This window comes from Lissotriton helveticus, chromosome 1_1 (genome assembly GCF_964261635.1).
Source record: "Lissotriton helveticus chromosome 1_1, aLisHel1.1, whole genome shotgun sequence".
Taxonomy (NCBI): Eukaryota; Metazoa; Chordata; class Amphibia; order Caudata; family Salamandridae; genus Lissotriton; species Lissotriton helveticus.
The window spans coordinates 1,457,134,008-1,457,158,268 of record NC_136057.1 but is presented as its reverse complement, the minus strand read 5'-3'; the positions used below and the strand labels follow the sequence as shown (position 1 = coordinate 1,457,158,268).

Here is a 24,261-nt window from a genome sequence, read left to right as displayed (position 1 = left end):
CACATCAACCGACCCTGTCCATTATACATGGTCAAATACAGCACCCGCGATCAATACCCCTGAATGTGTCCAACCTGTCCTGGTCCTGAGGAGAACTCGAAAATAAAGCAGGGTTCCGAAACGCATCGACCCCCCCCCCTCCCCCCCCCCCCCCCCCCCCCCAGCTAGCTGCAATCTCCATCACCCTACTGATTAACGAAGTGTACAAACAAGGCAATCTGCCTGCTGTATTTGTTGTACCAGCTAGCTGTGTATTGCAGGCTGTTAGACAGTGAATACACAGATAACCCATGCCACCATTATTCCTTTCTTAAGTATAGTACCGGTCAATCCTGTTGTTTGTTAGTATTTGTAATGGGTTTACTTTTTGTTATGTATGTGCTGAATAACACATGTGCTGTAATTTTTGTTTGATACAATGTTGAATGTCACTAAAAATGTATTGTCTTTCTGTATGATATGACTGGTCAATGGGCTGAACAATTGAATAAAAATGTAAAACGGTGAAATAAATACACCCAACCACTTTAGTGGTCAAAGTGGTTTGTAGAATACATTAACTCTCAACGCACGCCAAAACAACCTTTTATTATAACCTATTATTGTGGCCTAGTTTGGGTGTTAGTACAGGCCCTACCCCCGCACTATTAAAACATATCTTATTTTGATAGCACGGCGTCGAACGCATTTGCAATGCAATTGGTCTCGCATTTGCGAGAGTTTAAGCTATTGTACATGACAATATTTTTATTTATGTTTTAAAAATAAAATAAATAAAAGGCATTTTAATTTACAATGCCAATAGCTCAAACTCTCGTAAATTTGAGACCTATTGCATTGTAAATGCTTGTTGGGTAAATGGTTGGGAAGTCCTCTTTCTGTGTCTATGTCTCGGAAAGGGAGACTGAGAGACTATCGACCGACTAGCCGGGAGGGACCATTCGAAGCGCACAGGAGGGAGGATCTTTCTTGCCTGCAACCTCTTCCCGTGAAGCGGATCAAACGTATCCGTTATATAAAGTTACATTGAAATTTGTGCGGTGATTTTGCGCCCGGCGGAAGCAAAATGCCCTTGCCTGGCCGCCACAACACTTATGTAACTGCCGCCACCCCCGCGTAGGTGGTAGAGACCTGTGACGCTGCTTGTTGTGATGCCGGGGCTCTACGGTGTCAGTATAGAGACAGGTGAGGAAGGAGAGTTCTGTATCCGTCTCTGAGGGAGGTGAGGGGTTGACATAGCCGCTCTCTATTGCTCGGGTTGGGGTTGGACGGTGGGGGGTTGTACTTCATGCCCATATCAATGGTTAATATAAGATGACGATGTTAACAGAAATTATGAGGTATTGCGGTAGAGCGATGGGTCCGTGTTCGGGGGGAAAGGATGGATTTGGTTGAAGTATGCAGTAGTGGAGTCGAAGAAAGAGTATGCCTAATGCAGTGCGACTGAACAGTTAACCCGCAATAGTTGGGAATGTGTCAAAGTGCAAAAAGAGGGAGAGTTGACTTGAAGTCATAGGGGAAGGGTGGAAGTTGGGGAGTTGAAACACAGTGGAGAGGGTGTCATGGGAATTAGGGGCAGCGACAAGTTGGGAAGTCGAGGTACTGTAATGAGGACGAGGTCAGCGTTTGAGCACTGAGGAGAAGGAATGACATCGACAGTTGGACGAGTAACGTGGGGGGGGGATATCCAATTTGGGGGGTGGCTGCAGTGACAAAGCAGAGTATGAGAGCTGAAGTAAGGTAATACTATGATGTTGAAGTTGATAAAGTTCAGATGCAGGGTAGGAGAGTTAAGGTTTGGTTAATTGAGGAACCTTTGGCAAACACGATTTACCCTAACATTTCACTCAGTTGGATAAGGCCTTCAGCCAGCGCGATAGGCAGGTGTATTTTCCTTCCCAAAGGGTATTGTATTGGAGAGGTTGTATGTTGCTTGGCCTTACGAGGCCTCAAGGCGCTCTTATTTTCACCGTTCGAAATATTTTATTCTCACATAGTGGGTGGTGTTTGCGGTGCGTAAGGTTCAAAGACCTGCTCCAAAATGATGCAATATGTGTCAGGTCGCTTGTTACTGAAGTGCTGCAGAGACTGTGAACTAACAGGAGGAGTCACTTTTACTTATTTACCCACTATACTCATCACAGCCAGCACCCTTTGTTTGCAGTGAGACGACGAGCCATGCGTTTAGTGCCTTCAGGAATTGGAGGTGGTTGTCAATTCTCCTTAATTGTGCTGGGATTCAATTTCAGATTTTGGCGGCACAGAGGCATATCCACTGTGTTTGGTGTTTTTGAAAGGCAGGTAAATAATGGGGCACGTCTTCAGTGCAGAGCTCTTAACTGCTGATCGGTCTAGAGTTTGTGTTGAAGGAAGAGCTGTGCAGTTTCATGGATTGCTCAGTAAGCTATGCACATTGTTTCAAAGGTGTTCCTTATGGCCACAGGCGGTCAATGTAGAGCCAAGATGATTTATCTAGCTACGGCTATGTCGTTTAAGCAGTTGTCTTACTGGCACATCTTTGAATTCTTTGTAGCTTCCACAGTACTGAAATGAGTGTTCCAAGAAAGGGTCTATTGACATGTTCGAGGTTGAAGAGTACTATTGTGAGGGTAGCTTGGATCGTGGGAACCTGAGGTATGGGAAAACTCATCAGACTTCACATCATGTGGAAGCTTTGTTGGGCTGAGTGTGGGGAGTCCTAGTTATGCGGCCATATGGTCGAGAACTATTATTTACTCTAGTTTGCTCATGCAAGAGTCTGTTTTTGAGATCTTGAACTGTGGGGTGGCTGGCAAACATCCAGTGGTCAACTCATTACATGCGTTTGCTCACCGTACGCCTGGGAATGGCAGTTGAGTTTTCGAATTCTAGAAGGTTTTTTCGTTTGCATACTTATAACATCGGAGATTGCAGGAAAATGAGGCCTGGTAGTGTTGTTGAACAAGAGAGCAATGATTGTGCTTTGAAATACAACAGCTGCTGAGTAGAATAGGTTATAAAATAAAGGGGTAAGTGAGGTGGGGAGCCCCTTGTCTTCGAAATAATATTTAACCCATTTGAGGACATTCCCTGAGCTCCTAGGTCATAGAGACTTTATAAAAATGTAGGGTGAAATCTTGTTTGAGAACCATAGGACCTATCAAGCAGAAGTATTGCCACCTTTTTCCTAGGCCCTCATGAAAAGTGGTCCAGTTTTGATTCAATAATTATTGTATTGATTAAGTCCAACACTGAGGTGTGCGAATTTTTTGTACCTGGTAATTATCCTATATTATGAGTTTTGTTGAAGAAATGGGACATAACATGAGGATTTTGGCGGATGCTCCACCAAAAGCTGCTGGTTCTGGTATTACTGGGCATTTTATCCCTTTAAATTCAGTTAGGATTGACCTGAAATGTAACAGGGAATACATTTTTACTGTACTTTTGTTGCACCTGGCATCCAGTTTGTCCCAAGTTCAATAAAAAAATCCATCAAAACTCATAATTCAAAATTCGCAGTAGCAGTTACTACACACTTCCAAGTAATTATCGGTTCTCTCGAGGACCTTGGAGGCAGTTGTTGTGAATGCCATCTCATGTTGAGATCAGTGATGTCTCATTGCCAGAGAGGAAGGATTCCAATTTGGTAGTCGCAACAAAGGCTATTCTATTCAGTGAATGGCGGAATTTGTTTAAAAGCAGTTATTTCAGTTTGTTTGTTTAAAAAAGGGATGTTCTGAAGTTGTGGATCCAGCAGACTTGGAGCCTGATTTTTCTTTTAAATATTAGTTTGATGTGTGGTTTTGTGTTAGTTTGTGTAGGTTCCAAAAACGGATGAGTGATTAGTATCTTGCCAGGGTGAGTCATAGAACATTTGAGATATATATTCTTGAATATGCTGGGCGTAAAATGGATATATTTCCATTATTCTGGTAGGATTTCTTCCAAAGTTTTCCAAGGATTCTTCTGCTGGATTTTAGAGATTTTACTTTTGTGCCAACCAGAGAGAGACACGAGTGGGGCGGAAGGGCATGGGAAAGTACATGTCTAAAAATAATTTTAAAAAAGGCATTTTGTGTGTGTTTTTTTAAACATGTTATCGTGGCTGCCCCATAGCACTTTCTAAAAAATATTTTTAGCCATGCTGCTATACAGCATGGCTACAGATCATTGCCATTATAGGCTAGACTTACTGACTTTGCCAATGCTTATTTTAAAAATGCCTTGCAATGTCTGTATAGTTTACTTTCTGGACAGCACTATATTTTTTACCGCTGTCACTTGTCCAGTATTACGTGGAGCTGCATAGTGCTTAAGCAGCTCAGTGTAGAACACTGTTATCCCCAACATTCTGTATAGGTTCTTCTCTGTTCTTGTCTTTCATGTGAGAGGAAGGTGTGTGCAGCCTCATCAGCCATCCGACAAGATGAACTGCAGATCAGAGGTGCTCGAAGTGTCAGTGGAAGGCCGGCAGATCGAGGAGGCAATGCTAGCAGTGCTGCACACCATCCTCCTGCACCGCAGCACAGGCAAGTTCCACTATAAGAAGGAGGGAACGTACTCTATTGGCACAGTGGGCATGCAGGACACAGACTGCGACTTCATAGAATTTACCTATGTGCGCGTCTCCTCAGATGAACTGGACAGAGCTCTGAAGAAGGCCGTAGGAGACTTTAAGGTGAGCAGCAGAAAATGTTCTCTGATTTAATCCTGAGTAGCCAAGTCTCAGACAAGCAGCAGCCACCTGTCTATCAAAGTTGGGTGGAGACTTTTATGTGTCCTTTGGTCCGCTTTCGACCTCTTGCTTAGAAAGTACCTTCGGAAGGTCCTTGGTGAATCAGGTGTTCCTGCTTATCTTTTAAAAGTCTTAATCAGATGACACTCTAACAACTAAATTCAAGTTAGATGCAAGCTCCAGGGCGAGCTAACAGATCCTATTCCTGTAAATCGGGGAGTGAGGGAGGGATGTGTTCTGGGCCCCCATCCTATTTGTCCTTTAGATTAATGAATTAGTATCTTAACTTAAGATGCGTGATGATGATGCTTCGTGTCTTGCTGGGGTTAATATTCCGGCCTCACTGTGTGTGGATTATACCCTTTTGTTATCTAAATCCCCTATGCGGGCTCAGAAACTCTTGGACTGCCTTGGGTCCTTTTGCAGTCAGCAGGGCCTGGAGATCAATCTCGCTAAAAACAAATACATGGTTTTTAACCCCTGTTCAACTTCCTGTTCTAATTCAACCTTTAACGGCGTAGCACTGGAGCGCTGACTATCTGAGGGTCACTCTTACAGAATATGTTGACTGGTCATCCCATGTCCAAAAGTGCAGGCTCAAGTTTGAGCAATATTGGGAGAGTATTTTGCAGGCTCATCATGGCTCCTCCTTTCGCCCAATCACACCAGCTTTTGAGATCTACAAATGTCAAGCCCTAGGGGCAGCATTGTATGGTGGAGAACTGTGGAGCTTTTTAGACAGTAGAACGTTTGAGTCATTTAAAAATCGATTTATGAGAAGCTAAAGTAACTTCCCTCCCAGTACCCCACTAGTCTCGCTACGGCTAGATCATGGCCTCAAACATATCAACGATATAGTGAGTTTAAAACTGTTGTTGTTTTGGTGGAGACTTTGGTTAGTTCCTGAGCTTATTCCTTTTTGTAGGGGGCTCGAAGACCTATTTGGGCAGCCTTGAGCCCGTAAGAACCCCGGTTTCTGGTTATAAAAGATCGATTTAGGCAGATTGGGTTTGAGAATCTTTTGTCACCCCAGAAGAAGTCATCTTGATCTCCAAGTCTGAATTAAAAGGGGCCTATTGGCACCATATTAAGAATCTAACCCTACATTCTCATAGGGCTAGATCCCTCACTGTTTCCTTCTTGGAGTTTAAGGCTGATTACCATCTTGAGGCATTTTGTTTGAGGAGATTGAACCTCCCCTTTCCAAGTCCTTTTATGTTCCATTTCAATTTGGCATTCTTCCCATGCGTTCCTTCACAGCCTCTTGGAAACACAACAACTCTGATCCCAACATGTTCTTCCAATTTCTCCCCCGGTTGGTGAAATGCCTGAGCATCTTCTACTCTTCTGTCCAGCTTACCATGGTTTTAGAAGGTAGTGGATTCTACTAGTCTGTCTTAATGCGGGCTTAAAAATTATAGGACTGTGTTTAGAATTTTAAGGAGTGATACAAGACAATGTATCATTTTCGCTGTTACTCTGTATTTGAATCATATGTGGAGACCTAGGCAGAAGAGCCTATTCACTTGATGGATTGGATTTTATTCTTAATGTTCGTTCTTTAAAAAAAAAAACTATTTTATCTTTTCCTGTTTTTATCTTTTACATTTGTATCATTTTGAGATGTATCATGACAGATTTGTATGGAATGCCATATGATATAAAAAATTATCTTAAATGTTTTTACTGTTTTATTTATCTGATGCGTTGTGTGCAAACTTGCTCTTTTATGGCCATTGAGCCGAAATAAAGTTTTTTTTGATAATGAAATACTTTTATGTTCAAGTTGCCACTGCGGCAGCCTGTCACTCACGCCAAGTCAACAAGTCTGCTAATTGCATAATGAGTTGGCCAGTAGATTGCAGACACCTAGAGAAATCCTGGTAAAACCAGAAAACGACGGAAGCACGGAACAACCACAGGAGCACCTTGAAAGAATATCACCAGCGCATAAGGGACACCAAACGGACCTTCATAAGAGACAAAGTCCTAACCAATGCTACCAAATGCCAAGGAACTGTTCAACGTCATACAGCAGTTCACGAAACCCCCAGCGAAGCCACGGACGTCACACCTTCCCAGCAACTCTGCGACAAGCTCAGCTCATACTTCCACCTGAAGATCAAGGCCCTCTACGACAATTTCAATGAACCTAAGCCTGACAACACCTCCCTCCCCCCCACCCCCCACGCTGCCGATAGGCCAATCATCATGACCTGGACTCCCGCTACCGTTGAACTCTCCACACCCACCATGCAGAAAACCCACTCAGGAGCCCCATGGACCCCTGCCCACTGCACATATTCCACAGGGCCGCTGCCGCCATCCCATCTGAACTGGGACGGACCATCAACGCCTCCCTCATGTCCGGCATCTTCCTAGAGACTGGAAATGGGCGGAGGTTAAACCCCTCCTTAAGAAACTCGTGGCCGACCCAACGGACGTGAAAAACTACCGGCCCATCTCTCTCCCCTCTTTCGCGGCGAAAGTCCCTGAGCCACTCGTGAATGCCCAGCTGACCACCTTCACCGTAGATAACTCCATCCTAGACGCCTCCCAGTCTGGATTCCACAGCAACCACAGCACAGAGACCACTCTCCTTCCCGCCACTGACGACATCCTCTTACTACTCGACCAAGGCCACACCGCGGCCCTCATCCTCTTAGACCTCTCCGCAGCCTTCAACACCGTCTCTCATCGCACCCTTGTAGCCAGACTTCACGATGCAGGGATACAAGGAACCGCCCTCGACTGGATCCGATCCTTTTCTCTCTGGCAGAACACAGAGGATCAGACTCCCTCCTTTCCTCTCCGTAGTCACCGATATAAACTGTGGAGTTCCCCAAGGCTCTTCTCTCAGCCACACGCTCTTCAACATCTACATGGCCCCCTTGAAGCTCAACTCAGAGAAGACCGAGGTCCTCATCCTCGGATCCTGCAACTCCTCCTGGGACAACACCTGGTGGCCCTCCGCCCTCTGGAATCGATCCACTCCCACTGACCACGCAGGCAACCTCTGCATCGTCCTCAACTCCTCCCTCTCCATGAACCGCTAGATCAACGCCGTCGCCTCCACTAGCTTCAACTGCCTGCGCATCCTCCGCAAAACCTTCAAGTGTATCCCCCCCAACTGCAGAAAGACCGTCACCCACACACTCATAACCAGCAGACTGGACGCCGGAATCAACAAAACCCTACTGCACAGACTCCAGACCATCCAGAACGCCGCTGCCAGACTCGTCCTCGGTACGCCGTGTCCCGAAAACATGACCCAGCACCTGCAAGACCTCCACTGGCTCACTGTCGAGAAAAGGGTCACCTTCAAACTCCTCACACACGCCTACAAATCCCTCTACGACATCTGACCCAAATACCTCAGCAAGAGAGTATCCTTCCACGTACCCAAGAGAAACCTCCGCTCCGCCAACCTTGCACTGGCAGAGGTCCCTCGCATCCGCAGAAACAGAACAGGCGGGAGAGCTTTCTCCTACATCGCAGCCAAGACCTGGAACGAGCTCCCCGTGAGCATCAGACGCTCACCAACCCTGCACACCTTCAGGAAGGACCTCAAGACCTGGCTCTTCGACTGATCTGGAGCTGCCCCCTCCCCAGCACCTTGAGACTCTCACGGGTGAGTAGTGCTCTATAATAAACCCCTGATTGATTGATTGATGAGCAAGTGAATGCCTGATCCAGCGGTAATTCCACTGGCTAGCACAGTGCTACCAAAATAAATTGAAATGCCTCTGAAAAAGGTGTGTTAGATCCCATTTGTATCTGAAGCTTCTGCTTTCAGCTGGAGACATGCTGAGTGCAGCCTCCTTTTGTCCATATTAGCCATTATCCAAAGTATTGCGTTAAAGTGGGCACGTTCATAGTGACACTTCTCTCCGCTAAGTGGTACCAAAAGTTCAATAATTGTCTTGTTCGTATTCAGTGCTACTTATCTGCCATGGGGCAGATACCTCTTTACAACTTTTAGAGATGTACTTGCCTACCAGACTCCTCAGCAACCATGTTTTGCATAGACTGACAGCTCATTAGTTAAACAAAAGTTGATTGTGTATTAAAGTACAGTAGCGGGCACTCTAAGTTGAAGGCAGACTTCTGTTATCATGCATGCAACAATTTGTTTTCAAAATGTTTTGTTTTCAACTTTTACAATGTCCACACTCTAATGAAGATTGCTCATAAGAAATATCTATACATAACTCTTGGTGGTCTCTACCCTCCTTAGAGAGATACTATGACTTGATGCACAAACACATTTGGTGCATTTTCTATGCAGGGTTTTATGCAAATACTACATGAGGATGTTGCAGGAACTTGCACCGTTGCGATCTATGAACTCTCCAGTCACTTTAGTCCCTTTACAAATACTTATCCCAAACACGTGAACAGCTGGCTTTGGGTATCTTTCATTAAACAACCTTTGTATTTATGAGTTTAGTGTTGTGCCTGCCCATTGTCGACACACGTTCTAAAAATAATAGAATTGTGTTGCCTTTCTCAACAATAGACAGATATTCCAAAAATGTGGCCCTGAAAAGATACCAGAAACCAAGCACACATTGTTCTCTTTGCACTGCTGAGTAGTATGTTTAATTGCAGCATTCAATTTTATTGTATTCTATTACTTAAGGTCCTTTGCGAAAATACAGAGAAATAATGGGAGGTGGCAACTTCCTCTTCTTGCTCGGTGGTGACTTGCCCAGTTAGGGGTAGGAAGGAGTATAGGTGGCAGTAAGTGTCTCCAGAAGGAGTTTGTTCAGGTTTCCTCACCATTGGACTGGATGTGTGTGTCTCAGACGTGGTTTGCCGTGGGGATCAAGTGCTTCTGAATGGTGAGAGGGTGGAATAGGGGTATGGGCTGACTACTAAATGTGAGTAATGGCGTACTTGTGGTTATGCCCTCGTAACATGTACCTCTGGAACGCAAGGTTCCTCTGAGGGCGCAGTTGTGTGCAGTATCGCAATGAATCCCAGGGAATGTATCCCTAACCTGGAGTGCAGTCCAGATGACTAGTCTAATCCTACTGGGGCCCTTGAAAAAAGTATCAAGATAGGCTGAGCAAGGTTGTAGAGAATGAGGTCCACACTGTGCGAGAAGAAATAGGGAAATGATGCACAACGGTGGCAAATGAGCATACAGAAACTTTGGGCCCTACCCTTAGATTGCAGCAAGGGCCATTGGCTGCCAGAGATGGAGGAATGTGCTGGCTGGCAACCATTGGAATGATGTAAGCAGCTGTACTTGGGTCCCTGTAGCGCGCACACATCCACAAACAGAGTAATACAACTGGCTGAAAGGCAGCAACACTTTAAATCATGCTTTGGGTAAGCTACAGATTGGCAGCGTTTGGTTCTGGGAATTCCTCTCAATGCTGGTGACCTGGGTGAGAGGATATGTTAATTCTTATGAGTTCTACTGCGCAAAACAGAAGAAGTAAATTGAAAGTTATTACCAGTTTCCGGATGATAAATGGCTGCATGCACAGCAGTACAGGCTGACTGGAAAAACAGCAGGTTCTGTGCTTCTTCAGCAGAAGGAGGTGCAGTGCCGTTATCCCACTGCAACCATAACAAGGTCATGTCGTACCCAGGCAGCCTTCAGAAATCTGACTGGCAGCATGAGGTTTGGTACACTCAACCTGCTTCACTTCAAGATGATCTCTTGAAGTCCAGCCAAATATCACCACAAAGGGCTGTTTTACAGAAAATACCCTGGAGGTGCTCTCGGCATGTGCACCGTCTTTTTGCCCCCTTTGGATGCTTTGGCATCTTCCATGATAGGAATCACACAAGTGCACATTTTACCTCAGAGCAATCACAAGAGGTGTTCCTTTGTAAGAGGGCGTGACCATGTAAAGAAGGAAAACACTTTGCCTTTGCTCCTGTGCTATATTACAGACACTATCAGAAAGAACAGGTGATGTATGGAATGCTGAACAAATCATTCACCCCTAGTCACAGATCTGGGTTTAATCCATTCTTTTTTTGCTCACCACGCCACCCCACTTTGGACCCAGCCATATACAAATCAGTCTTGACCTTGCTCCCCATGGGAACAGTCCATCTTCAACTGCCAAACCAGGTCCTCTGTGGAATGGAAACAAGCATCCTGGGACTGGTTTCAAGGTATCACCCCTCATCAGCCAAGCTAGCCTGAATCCAGTGGCACGGGACCCACGTCTTGAAATAACCTTCCCACTTAGGGTGGCAAAAGCAACAAAAATAAATGAGGGATGGAATGCTGAACAAATCAAACATTCACCCTCAGTCACAGTTTGGGGTTTAATCCATTGTTGTTTGGTCACCAAGCCACCCCAGTTTAGACACCGCCATATGCACATCATGGCTGGGTCCAAACTAGTGTGGCGTGGTGAGCAAAATAACAATGGATTTAACTCTGATCCAGGGTGGTCCTAGAACTTCTGGGGCCTGGGCAAAAGGGAAGATGTGAGGCCCCTCTAATTTGCATGTACCACCACAAGAAGTGACATGGCAGGACTATTGATCTTATTTGGCATCACTGAGGAGACCTAATGTGGATATCAATGACATTGACAAAACTATAAATACACAAATCAAATAAGTCCATATATTTTAAAAGTGTATTAAATGGATTACATTTGTCACATTGGATGGAAAAGCTAGGTGTATGTCTCACAATGATGGATATTTTTTACTCCATGTTAACTGATTGTTTACAGATGAGTGCATGATAAAAATTCCAGTTCTGTCTCATAAATGGGAGAGATCCTGTTGAGGTAATGAGGGGCGTGATCATTCAAAAAATAAAATTAAATGAGAAAACCCCTCACATCATGGATATAATCACAAATTTCAAAAGGCAAAGTTATCTTTCTGTGCCATTATTGTGCCACCTTAGGATGACATTAATACTTAGTAATTTGTTTTAAGGTACATTTACTCACCAGTATCCCACGCGCACATGCTAAGACTAGTAGGACAATCTTTTTTGTGTGGGGGCTCTTTATTCGCTAGAATTATGCTAAGTGCAAAAATACAACACACCATTGCAAACAAATTAAGATTGTACAAAAATAAAAAAAGGATTAGAACAACCGAGACCACTACTAATTCATACATTGACTTGAAGGTAAGCAGCAGATTCAAGGGATTTTCAAATCCACGTTTTTGATTTGGTGTTTGAACTGTAGGAAGTGGTAGTGGCTGGCTTTAGCGCTGGTGGAGTCCTGTGCAACAATGTTTGTTGGTCTCCCCCACCCTCCCCCCACTGACTCCTTCTGCCATGGATTCCCTCACTACTAGCCTTTAACAGTGACCCTCAAGTCTCCATAACCACATTCTCGCTCTGATGCAGTTAATTTGATTTACAGCGCCACTGATTCCAGAGTAGGGCGTCCAAGCACTTTATATCATACGCATTACACAGAGACAATCAATCATACGTGTGTAAATCACTGTATAGGAAGTATTACCTAAGACAAAGGACTACAATGTGTAGGAGTCACATGACAATCATACTAGTAGGCAATATAGTTTAATAGTGATTGGTCTGGAGAAACACAAACTCTAAATTTAGAACGTAATACCATGGTTGGGGGATTCTCTTTAATAACCAGAATTGATTTCTATCTAAAGAATCCTTTTTGCAACATTAGGATAATCAAAGATTGGGGGGAAAAACGTATTGCTCTTATTTATTCCTTGCAGTTTGTATGCAGCTCTAAAATGACATTTAATAGCAGTTCACTGTGCCTCAGGCACATTAACCCTCTGCGCAAGTCAAAACATCCATCTGACAAAACTCCATCTCTCTCTAGAAAGAACATTACTCACCGGAGTTATCATGACATTTTTATTGTTACAGAAGGTTGCTGTAAGCCAGAAATGAGGCCGCAAGTGCTTTTAAATACATATTATACTTGCAAACATGATTCCCTCATCCGAAGTCAGCGCTCAGTGCGATCTCACTGGTCACACCACCGTAGAGCCTCCCTGCTCAATGGTCCTGTGACCTCAGTGACAGTCACTGACACTGTAGGGTGTGCTGCTTCATAAACTTGCTCGCAAGACTGGAGGCAAGCTTCAGTATGGATTGTGGTGGACAGGCCATCAAGGGTAACCCATACTTTCCACCGCTAGGGCCCACCTGCTGGTGCTAAGACACCAGGGCGTCTAAAGTCTTGTGGGGCCTTCTAAGGTCTAGCACGGGAATGTGCTCCCACAAGAGAGCGGTCTGGTGGACTGCTCATGAAGGCTGAACCTGGTTACTCAGACCCAAATTCAGCAGCTCTGACCATAGTGCCACATCCTCTCCCGCACTGACCACAATACTGCCTCACTGAGAGAAACTCGCACTGCTTTCAACTAGAACCCAATTGTGCTCCGCTATAAATACCTGGATGCGACTCAGTTCAAATTACGCACTAAACAAGAGTAATATGCTGCCTAAAAAAAAAAAGTACCTACATCCTGGAAAAAGCAAATACTCAAGGGAATGCAAGATAAAGTAACGCATGTGAAATGTTAGAAGGAACAACGTGGTTACTTTAACGCTTTTGCACTTATTATTCAGAAATCAGTTAGTGCTTTTGCCTGAAAAGTTAAGGACATGACTACAGGGGCCAGAAGGGACCCGTTTCAATGTCCATTACTTATATCCTTACAAAACGTAAGCGGTACGGTTTAAAAAGACCACATCCATGAACACAGAACTGCGGTACGCCTTTTATTTTCCGATCCACCCATTAACCAGGTATTGCAGTACATCCAGGAATGGTGTACTTCCCCATCGGGAAACACAATGTTGTTCAATGAAAGACAAGAAAACAAATGTTGTGCTTCCAGTGGCGGCTGGTGACATTTGAAAGCAGTGGAGCGTAAAATCATTCTCATACTGCACCGTAGCGAGCGAGCGGGAACAACCTAAGGGGGTTTTGGGGGATAACCCCCAAGAAATGTTTGAAAAAAGAGTGGACAAATGTTGCATTTTCAAGCAAATTTGATAAAGCAGGGGGGTCAAAGAAAGCAATTGTGACAGTGCAGTTATTAAATTAATAAAGAGATGTCAGAACATACGTAGCTGCGTATTCAGTATAACCACAGAGCTTCTTAACAGACTTTGAGATACAATGCATTTCTGAATACAGACACAGACACAGAAACTGCACCAGACTCTGGGCCCCCAGACCAAACTACCATGCAGCGAGAATGCATTTATTTCAGTTTATATTTTGATACTATCTAGATACTAAGCTGATCCGTCCAAAAGAGACTACAAAACTTACAAATTACTAATTTAATTATACCCTGTCAAGTTTTTTTTCTCACTCCATCACCATGTTTTTTCATGACACCTCAGGCATTCAAATTTCGGGGTGCACACATAGAATATTGCAAAGGAAGACTGTGTGGATGAAAACATAGCTTATTGCTGGTCTATAAGGAATCTTCCTCAAATAGTGCGCGATGGCACGCTGTTAGTTACAGACAATGTGGTGGTGTTAGCGTGGTTTCCATGCGATGGAGGGCTCGCGTGCTAAGTGCCAGAGTCGGAGCAGACAACACCTTTGTGAGGGGAAGTCATTTCATTCCTTCTAATTTCCTGAAAACATGCAACACAGAAATATCGGGTCTCTCGCACAACTACACATTTATTATGCTACCAGCAAAGTTTAAAGAAACGAGTACAAACTCTGAAGGTATAGCTTCAATATCACAACCCATAGAGCACAATAGAGGTTTTCATGCATTGGTGTGGCGTTTCCTTGTACAGTTTTCACCAGGCATTATTTTGATACATTTCTGCTTTAGAAAAAAATGTTGTACTTTCGCTTTACTTGTAAACCCGATTCAAAAGCAAGCACCTGTTGGCGCCTAAAAAAGGATTATCGAGCCCAATAAAATATTGAGTGTCAAGACAGCCATAACAAGAAGACTGTAGACAGTTACATGATGACCGGAAATTCCAGAATATCACTCCGGGTCAAGGATGTCAGCCTAGTTCATTATTAACATTTACTCCCAGTCCCACCCATTACCGCAGCGCTGACCTTTCCACCTGTACTCGTTGTAGTTGCTCTTCACATCTATCTGAAGTTAGTCACTCAGATCTCCGACTCTAAGATTAATAATGCGGATGTATGACGTTACAACGCATACTTTTACAACGCCTACCTTTACAACGCGGTTTTTACCACGCATACCATTACAACGCATAGCGCTTTGGGGTGCTGGATAGTGAATAGTTTAATTTACTATTCCAACTCTAGTCCCCGTGGATAGTAGGGAAGGTTATTGGATAGTAAATTAACCTATTCCCTATCCTAGAGCGCCCCCCAGCGCAATGCGTTGTAATAGTTTGCGTTGTAAAAGTTGCGTTGTAATGGTAGGTCGTTGTAAAAGTTTCGTTGTAAAGGTTGTATACCTAATAATGCATCGCCCAGCACCCTATGCAAAACTGTCTCGTCTCCATTCATGATTTGAATGAATGCGGTCCCGGAGCAATGCATGATGCTTGTAGCGAATCAGGATAACAGCCAGGCCAGACTTACTTTGGACCTAGGGGGAATCAGTATACTGTATGCGGCTGCGGCGAGCCTTGGTGTGCATGTAATTGCGATGCGAATCGCTGCAGGATAATTATGGAAAAACGAGCTGAGGGGCAAGTGGACAACAACTGTAATGTGGCACCGCGGGGCCATTCATTAACTTTCAAAGCCCACCCGCCTTCCATGCGATGCGTTATATAAATGTATGCGTATTAAATTTATTGACAGTCGCGAGCCGGCCCAGACCCCGACACTTGTTTCTGTAGAGGCCGCCAGCCCGGGATTACGATTAGGCAAACGTGGCACGTGCTGAGGGTCTGGAGGATTCAATATTGTATGGGCACTCGGCGAAGGACGAGGTGTGAAAACTCTGCAGCACAACAAAAGGGAAGGGCATATGCTCACCGTGACCTGTTTCCTGTGATTTTTTCAGAACTCTACTACTAATCATTATCACATGATTTAATCATGACATGCCAGATGCCACCACCCACACACGAACCGGTCCGCGTATGCACACGCACTGACTCACACACACAGTCACTGACTGACTGTGTTAAAAAACCTTACGTTTTAGGAAGCGTACAGAGTAGAGAAGAATAGAATTACTGCCAGTCACGAGATCTACGGCGCTCACTCTCCTCCTCATGACTCTACTTGTTGTTGTGTTGTGTTGCTGACGGCTCGCCAGGCGCAGTGACGTGCCCACAGCGGCCAATCACCACTACATGCCTTGCCATGGCCACATGTGATTGGCCTACACAGTGCATCAGCACTGAGCACAGTCGCCACCCACGCGCGGAACGGAACCATCCTGTGTGCGCGGTAACTCAGCCAATCCTGGCGCAGCATTAACAGCGCCACTGCACCAGGATTGGCTAAGAGCAGGGCTAATACTGCCCATAATGAGACCCGGAGGAGCCGGGTCCCTGCCTGTCGGACTGCTAGGGGGGGGGGGGAGGAGGGAAGGTACTGCAGCGTGTGTGCGCATGCGTGGGCAAGCCATAAAAATGACTAGTCCAAAATGCGCACACTGCTGCCTGCTGCCCTGCCATCCTTCTGCTCAGCTGGCTGTGCTCTGTCATAGCGCACGCTGCCTGTCACTCAAAGCCACAGGCCCGCCCCCACACCCTTCCGCAATGAGGTCAGGTCCGAATCGGATCATGATTCTGTCGTCGTCGTGCTGGTGCTTCTTGTTACACAGCCCATTGATAATAAATCGATTGAATGGCAATGGCATGCGTGACAGGGACGGTCGTCCCTGCTAGTGGGGCAACGCCCCCAATGGACGCACCGGCACTAAGTGCTTCGCTGGCAAACTCTGTAAAGCAGAGCTGATGTGTTTAGGGTGTGAATAAAATTAATCTGGCCATTTGCGACCCACTCTGTCTAGCTTTATTTAGTTATTTTTCACATTTTGAACCTCTTATTTCTCTCCGTCCCGAGGCTGCACTTTGGAATAGAAAAATGTCTAAAATAGACATTTCCATCAAAAGTTTTTTTTTTTTTTATCAATTTCACGGAGGAACAAATAAACAAAAGGAGAGGAAAGAGGGAGTAATGCCTACAGGGCCTAGGAAAGGAGGCACCTACACCTGGACCTTGCAGCTTGCTCCAGTGCTTCGAGGCCCCAGGAAAGGGGGCCCCCTCCACTGGGCCTCGAAGCAGTAAGGAGGCCTTTAGCAAAACACTGCCCTACCACTGGCAGTTCTACATACATTTCAAATGCACATTCGCATGAAAAAAATCTTTGCAATGGGTGATGCAAGGGTTAATTAAAACCAGTTGGTCTAGCTGCTCCCTCTACCCCTCGCCCACCTCTCCTTACCTGTGTCCAGCTGGTCCTGGAAACAAAGGGGCCTTCTGTTGCCTAGAAACAAATTGCAGAAAGGGCACCTAGAATGGGCGGTACTTAACAGAGGTGCTGCCCCGCCCCTGACTGTGCTGCCCCATTCTGTTTGTCCCTTCCTCCCACCCCTGCACCCCCAGGAATGCCACCACGCCCTGACCAGCAAAGTCAAGACATCTCGCATTTGTAATGCGATTGTGTGGGGCACGGGGCCTGGGGGAGCCGGTTGGCCAACTGTGAAAGTGTGGCCTTTCACAGTGAAGCTGGGCCCCCTGTTTTTTTAGCTGAGCGTGAAGCCCTGGGCAGCTGCCCACATGGCCCATGCCTAGCATCGGCCCTGCTCGGATCTCTTGACTGGGGATGAATATTTGATTTATTCAGCATTCCGTCTATCAATTGTTACCACAGCTTATTATGGGTACGAAATGAAGAGGTTGTCAGGAGCCGCACTGGCTCTGTCACTAATAGGTGCTCACAGCCAGTGCCCTCTGAGGGTGCTCCCTGAGAGTGGGACATGAAGGTCCCAGGTACCTCCTAGTCGGCCCCCTGCAAGTGCATGCATCACTTAACTGCACACATAGGGGATCCCTGATCCCTTTTGAAATGCAAGACAAGTTGTAGCCACCAGTTCACCCTTGGTTGTAGGTTGCAAACATCCAATCGGCATTTCATTTAAGCACTTTTTGCAGAACAGGAATGTGCTTGCACCAACACTGTAAACTGGTTAGTAACCGTAATAGGATGCACTGTCCCAGACTGCACCCGACGAACCCAGTTAACGGAGCGCTGAGCTACTGTGTGATACATTGCACCTTATACAAGAAAAGATATCTGCTAGCGGTAACAGTTCCTTTCCCAAGAAGGTGGGAATTTTGGAATCCACTCTACCTAGGTTATTTTTGGGATGGGGTAGTACGGATGTTCATGTGATGCAAGGTGGTATGCCGACACTGTAAGGCAAGCTAGGCTGGCTGATCCATTTCCATTCCTTGTCAATCAATGAATTTTTCGGTGAGATCTATACTGAATCAGGACTTTAGCTACACTGGGAACCTTAGACTCTCAGATGATGGGCGAATAGGTGTATACCATCGGAAAGGCAAGTAAAAGTGCAGAAAGATGGGCATGGTTTTGGGAGGGCACGGGGGCAAAGCTGCTCTCTTCGGAACGTAGGTTACACCCTGCAGACCCTGATGGTCCTTTCATAAGGCACGTATGCATTAAATGGAGCCCAGTATCCCACTGAATGTCTGGGGTTGAATAACAAGAAATTATGTTTTGCTTCTGTGACATTGTTCCCCATCAATTAACTTCTGAATATTTTAGAGGGATTGCTTTAGTCATGCCCATTTGCTGGGGAGGCTTACCTGAGACATATAATCTTTATTATGTAAAATGAATTTGAAGCTTATGCTGGAGGATATTTAGTAGCAAATGGATGGCTCCGGGAGATTTAATACAGAGCAACTCCAATCGAGCTTTGGCTAGTGTTAATTACATTATATAGCTCCACATCTAGGTTCTCTCAGGAGTTCCTGTTTTCTTCCATGGTGCCTAATGATGACTTGGCATTTACAGCTCTCCTTGAGAAGGTTAATGAATATGGCAAGTATCTGTTTTGAAATAAGGCCAGTCAAGTTTGCGGATCGTACAGTATTGACACTTTACTTGTAGCACATTCTGTAATACACTAGTACAGAGAAAAACCCTCATTCACCATCAATTGTAAACTTGTTTTTCAAGAAACCGACATGTGGAACTTTTTCTTCATAATATATCTTGTTACTTTTCCTGAAATTTCTTTTTCCTTTTTGTATCAGTTAATCAGGCATTTTCATTTACCTCCACAGTTCTTACATGACTGCACAATATTTTAAATAAAACCCCAAACTTTTCATTGATGTGAAACATATACAAGGCCTAATCAAAAACTAAGAGACAAAATGTTCCTAATCAATAACACAAAAACAGAGAGGCAAACAAATCCTAATCAAAGACCGCCCTCGCCCGAAGCCCACCCACAGACCCCACCAACCCCGACGCCAGCAACCTCAGATGCTGGATCGAAGACTGCACCAACACCCTCGCCCGAACAAAAATCCCTCCAACAGACGCACCAACAAGAATGCAAGCTGGTTCACCATGGACCTCCAAACAAAACTGCCGAAAACTGGAGAAGAAATGGCGCCACGAACAGACACCGGAAAACCAAACAGCCCACAAGAACGCCATGCCCCCAACACCATCACCTCATCATATCCGCCAAAAAGACCTCCTTCAAGGACCGCCTCAAAAACAACGCACTCAACAGCAAAGAGCTCTTCAACATTGTGAAGGAGCTCTCCAACCCCAGCGCCAACACCAACACCATCCCACCATCGCAAGACCTGTGCAACTTCCTTGCCTCCTTTTTCCACCACAAGATCGCAGACATCCTCGACAGCTACAACAACGGCAGCCGACACCTCAGACACCATGGCCACCACCGACAGCGACCACCTGCTCACCTGGACTAACATCAATGACGACGATACCATCAAAATCATGACCACCCTCCGATCCGGCTCCCCGTCAGACCCTTTCCCTCACCACATCTTCAACAAAGCCAGCGCCACCATTGCACCACACCTCCGCAAGGCCATCAACATCTCCTTTTAGACCGCGACCTTCCCGGAGAGCTGGAAGCACACTGAGATAAACGCCTTGCTCAAGAAACCCAAGGCAGACCCGAGGGACCTCAAGAACTTCCGGCCCATCTCCCTGCTCCCGTTCAAGGCAAAGGTCATTGAGAAAAATGTCAACAAACAGCTGACCGGCTACCTCGAGGAGAACAACATCCTGGACTCGTCCCAGTCCAGGTTCTGCAGCAACTACAGCACCGAAACGGCCCTCATCACCGCCACCAATGACATCAGGGCCCTGCTGGACAACGGCGAGACCGTGGCCCTCATCCTCCTGGACCTCTCAGCCGCTTTCGACACGATCTGCCACCGCACCCTACGCACTTGCCTCCATGGCGCAGGAGTCTGAGGCAAAGCACTAGACTGGACCACCTCCTTCCTCTCCGACAGAACACAGAGCGTCCGCCTCCCCCCCCCCCTTCCGATCCAAAGCCTTCAAGATCATCTGCTGTGTGCCCCAAGGATCATCCCTCAGCCCAACATTGTTCAACATTTACATGACCCCGCTCGCCCGGCTACACGCCCTCAACATCATCTCCTACGCCGACGACATACAGCTGATCCTCTCCCTCTCCAAAGACCCTTGCACCACTAAAAACAACCTCCATGAAGGAATGAAAGCTGTCGCCGAATGGATGAAGAACAGCCGTCTGAAGCTGAACTCGGACAAGACAGAGGGCCTCATCCTCGGCCCAACCTCCTCAGCCTGGGACAACTCCTGGTGGCCGACTGGAAATGGGGGCCGGAGCACCCTGCTTGTCATTTCAGCGCTGTTTAACCCCGTTGCATCCTGGTAAACGCAGTTAGTTCGCACTTTCAAGTCGCTGTAGTTTTTAACCATTGTTGGTTCTGGCAGTGCAGATATCTCTAGACACTAGTGTTTCAGGGTTTAGCCCATCGTCAGTAGAGAGCATATAGTAATTCTAGAAACATGAAAAAAGTCTTTGGGGGTTGCTGAGAAGGAGCCCAGGTCGTCGCAGGTTACAGTACCCTTCCAAGGCACACAGGTGCTACACCGGAGAGCTCGTCAGCTCTTCAGCTCGAGGCCGGAAAAACAGGAAATGGGGGCCGGAGCACCCTGCTTTTCATCTCCGCGCTGTTTAACTCCATTGCATCCTGGTAAACGCAGTTAGTTCGCACTTTCAAGTCGCTGTAGTTTTTAACCATTGTTGGTTCTGGCAGTGCAGATATCTCTAGACACTAGTGTTTCAGGGTTTAGCCCATCGTCAGCAGAGAGCATATAGTAATTTTAGAAACATGAAAAAAGTCTTTGGGGGTTGCTGAGAAGGAGCCCAGGTCATCGCAGGTTACAGTACCCTTCCATGGCACACAGGTGCTACACCGGAGAGCTCGTCAGCTCGTCAGCTCAAGGCCGAAAAAACAGGAAATGGGGGCCGGAACACCCTGCTTGTCATCTCAGCGCTGTTTAACCCCGTTGCATCCTGGTAAACGAAGTTAGTTCGCACTTTCAAGTTGCTGTAGTTTTTAACCATTGTTGGTTCTGGCAGTGCAGATATCTCTAGACACTAGTGTTTCAGGGTTTAGCCCATCGTCAGTAGAGAGCATATAGTAATTTTAGAAACATTAAAAAAGTCTTTGGGGGTTGCTGAGAAGGAGCCCAGGTCGTCGCAGGTTACACTACCCTTCCAAGGCACACAGGTGCTACACCGGAGAGCTCGTCAGCTCGAGGCCGAAAAACAGGAAATGGGGGCCGGAGCACCCTGCTTGTCATCAAAGCTCTGTTTAACCCCGTTGCATTCTGGTAAACGCAGTTAGTTCGCACTTTCAAGTCGCTGTAGTTTTTAACCATTGTTGGTTCTGGCAGTGCAGTGGCCGACTGCCCTGGGAGCAGCACCGACACCCACCGACCACGCACGCAACCTGGGATTCATCTTAGACTCAACACTCTCCATGACCAAGCAACTCAACGCCATCTCATCCTCCTGTTTCAACACCCTCCGCATGCTCCGAAATATCTACAGGTGGATCCCCACCGACACAAGAAGAACGGTCACCCAGGCCCCCGTCAGCAGCAGGCTGGACTACGGAAACACCCTCTACGCTGGAGCCCCGGCCAAACTGCTGAAACAACTGCAACGCATACAGAACGCCTCCGCACGCCGGATCCTCGACATCCCTCGCTACAGCCAAATCACACCCCACCTGCGAGACCTGCACTGGCTTCCCGTCAACAAGAGGATCACCTACAAGCTCCTCACCCACGCACACAAAGCACTCCACAACAATGGACCAACATTCCTCAACAGACGACTTACCTTCTGCACCCCGAACTGCCAGCTCCGCTCCGCCCACCCCTCGTCCTCGCCACCGTCCCTCGCATCCGAAGAGCGACCGCCGGCAGCAGATCCTTCTCCTACCTCGCCGCCAAGTCCTGGAACACCCTCCCCATCCTCTTACTAACTTTCAGGAGGCTACTCAAGACCTAGCTATTCGAGCAGTAGCAACATATCCCCCCCTCTGATTAGCTGAGGGATCATACCAAATACGGTTATGAGCCTGATGCTCCCCTTTTTCCATCCCCCAGTTTAACTGCAATGCATCCTGAAGATAAGGACGTGGTAAAGATGCAAGTTTTGGATGGTGCTTTACGTGTCCCATTGCACACCCATAGCTAGGGCCATGATCCCACTGTAGAAAATAAGGTATTACAGATTGCCTTTTTGAGGACGTTTAAGTGAGCGACTTTGACATTCTGACATAGACTTCCTAGTGTCCATAAAAATGTTTTATATCCGCAGGCTAGCTGTCTACGTGCTTCACTAAAATCCTGTTAAGAAAGATTATCAAATGCGGAAGATGTTTTAATTCATGATGTGTCGAAGGCATCAGAAGATCTATTCAATTTAGCCTATAATGTTAATAAAGAGAAGCCTGTCAAACATCCCGCAGAGTTGATCATCTCTTTCTTGAAATCCAGTCATGTCTGTTTACTGAATGAAATGTTAGTTTTGATTGGCAGTGACAGGGTGGACAGGGCCTTGCTTAAATAGAGTTACTTGATAAGACTTTTTTTCATGCACCAACTTCTGTCCACAAAAAGCACAGCAAATTATAAAAAGAATCTAAGAAGTCTCCTTAGCAGTTTTATTGGCAATAGAGGGCTTGTAAAATGGAAACACAGAAGTCTCATTTCTGCTAATAAGGGCAATAGTTTGCGCGTTAAAATGTTGGTAGAATCGGTCAAGGAAGCTCTGTACTAAACCTTTTGTTCTTTTCCAGGATGCCTTGCGGAACTCTGGGAGTGATGGAATGGGTCACATTTCCCTGGAGTTCTATCAAAAAAAGAAGTCCCGTTGGCCCTTTTCTGATGAGTGCATCCCATGGGAAGTGTGGAACATCAAGGTCAATGTTGTCAGCCTCGCCAATGAACAGGAGCGTCAGATCTGCAGGGAAAAGGTGGGGGAAAAGCTTGGCGAAAAGATAATCAATATAGTGGAGGTGATGAACAGGCATGAATATCTGCCTAAGATGCCCACCCAGTCTGAGGTGGACAATGTTTTCGACACAGGCCTGAAAGACGTCCAGCCTTACCTATACAAAATATCTTACCAGATTACTGACTCCCTGGGGACTTCGGTTACCACCACAATGCGGAGGCTAATCAAGGACACTCTGGCTCTGTAGTTGGACATGCTGTACAACATATCTTCTTGCACTCCTTTTTCACTTGCTTGAGATCAGCATCAGCAGCTTCTGGTAGCTCTGGTTTTTGGCTGAGAGGAGCAATAAGGATTCATTCACTGACTGAGTTGGACTCCTTTTATTTTTGTAAAAATAAGGCTTTCATTCCATAATATTAAAATTGTTAACGTCTTATGTATAATAAATCCAGTTATATGTAGGATGGTACCTTTCATCAGTTTTCTGAGGTGATCTCATTAATGTGTGTGGGAATTTGTTTCTTTTGCTCAAGTTTGAACTCATTCAGTGGTACCTTAAATGCCCATGGGTGGTATTAGTACGGCTTCCTGTGTGTTTCAACGTTCAGCCTCTACTACTTCTCTGTTGGTGAGCACTGCCCTCTACTAGTGCATTACCCCTTGTCATACTGTGAAAAAACACAGACACTCAGAAACCTCAAAGAAGTCTAACACACATTTAATACAAAATTAGCCAACAGGAATAAAACATTTTGTAAGTGCAGATTGCCATTTCAACAGACCAGAGCTTCTCCATCTGATCAGCTGGAGCACGTACAATATATTCATTTCTCCTTTACATTTATACAGTGTTTCTCAATGCAATAATCGGAGAAAAGTACATGTGATCAATAAGAACTTCAGATAGATTTTAACAAGCAGTTGCCTGGCACTTCCTTTTTTCAAGAATGTGAGAAGACCTTGAACAAAGCTGCTGTAGAAAGCTGATTTCACTAAATATGTGGTTTCTTCCTTGGATATGATAACTTGAGAACAATGTTAAGCTTACTTGAACAGTTAGGCTAAGTGTGCA

At 45.9% G+C, this 24,261-nt stretch overlaps 1 protein-coding gene across 3 annotated transcripts; it reads left to right on the top strand.

Annotated features, from left to right (window-relative positions):
- The first annotated feature begins 1,011 nt into the window (after positions 1-1,011).
- On the top strand, positions 1,012-23,663 carry ATG101 (autophagy related 101). 3 transcript variants are annotated; one of them, XM_078685993.1, is made up of 3 exons: positions 1,012-1,185; positions 4,374-4,660; positions 23,029-23,663. In XM_078685993.1, the coding sequence occupies exons 1-3, from the start codon at positions 1,152-1,154 to the stop codon at positions 23,431-23,433; spliced, it is 726 nt and encodes a 241-aa protein (XP_078542119.1). In that variant the 5' UTR covers positions 1,012-1,151; the 3' UTR covers positions 23,434-23,663. The 3 variants fall into 3 exon arrangements, with proteins under 3 accessions (XP_078542119.1, XP_078542126.1, XP_078542131.1); XM_078686000.1 differs by having other exon boundaries at positions 1,072-1,222; XM_078686005.1 differs by lacking the exon at positions 1,012-1,185 and adding an exon at positions 2,891-3,008.
- Positions 23,664-24,261: the final 598 nt, after the last annotated feature.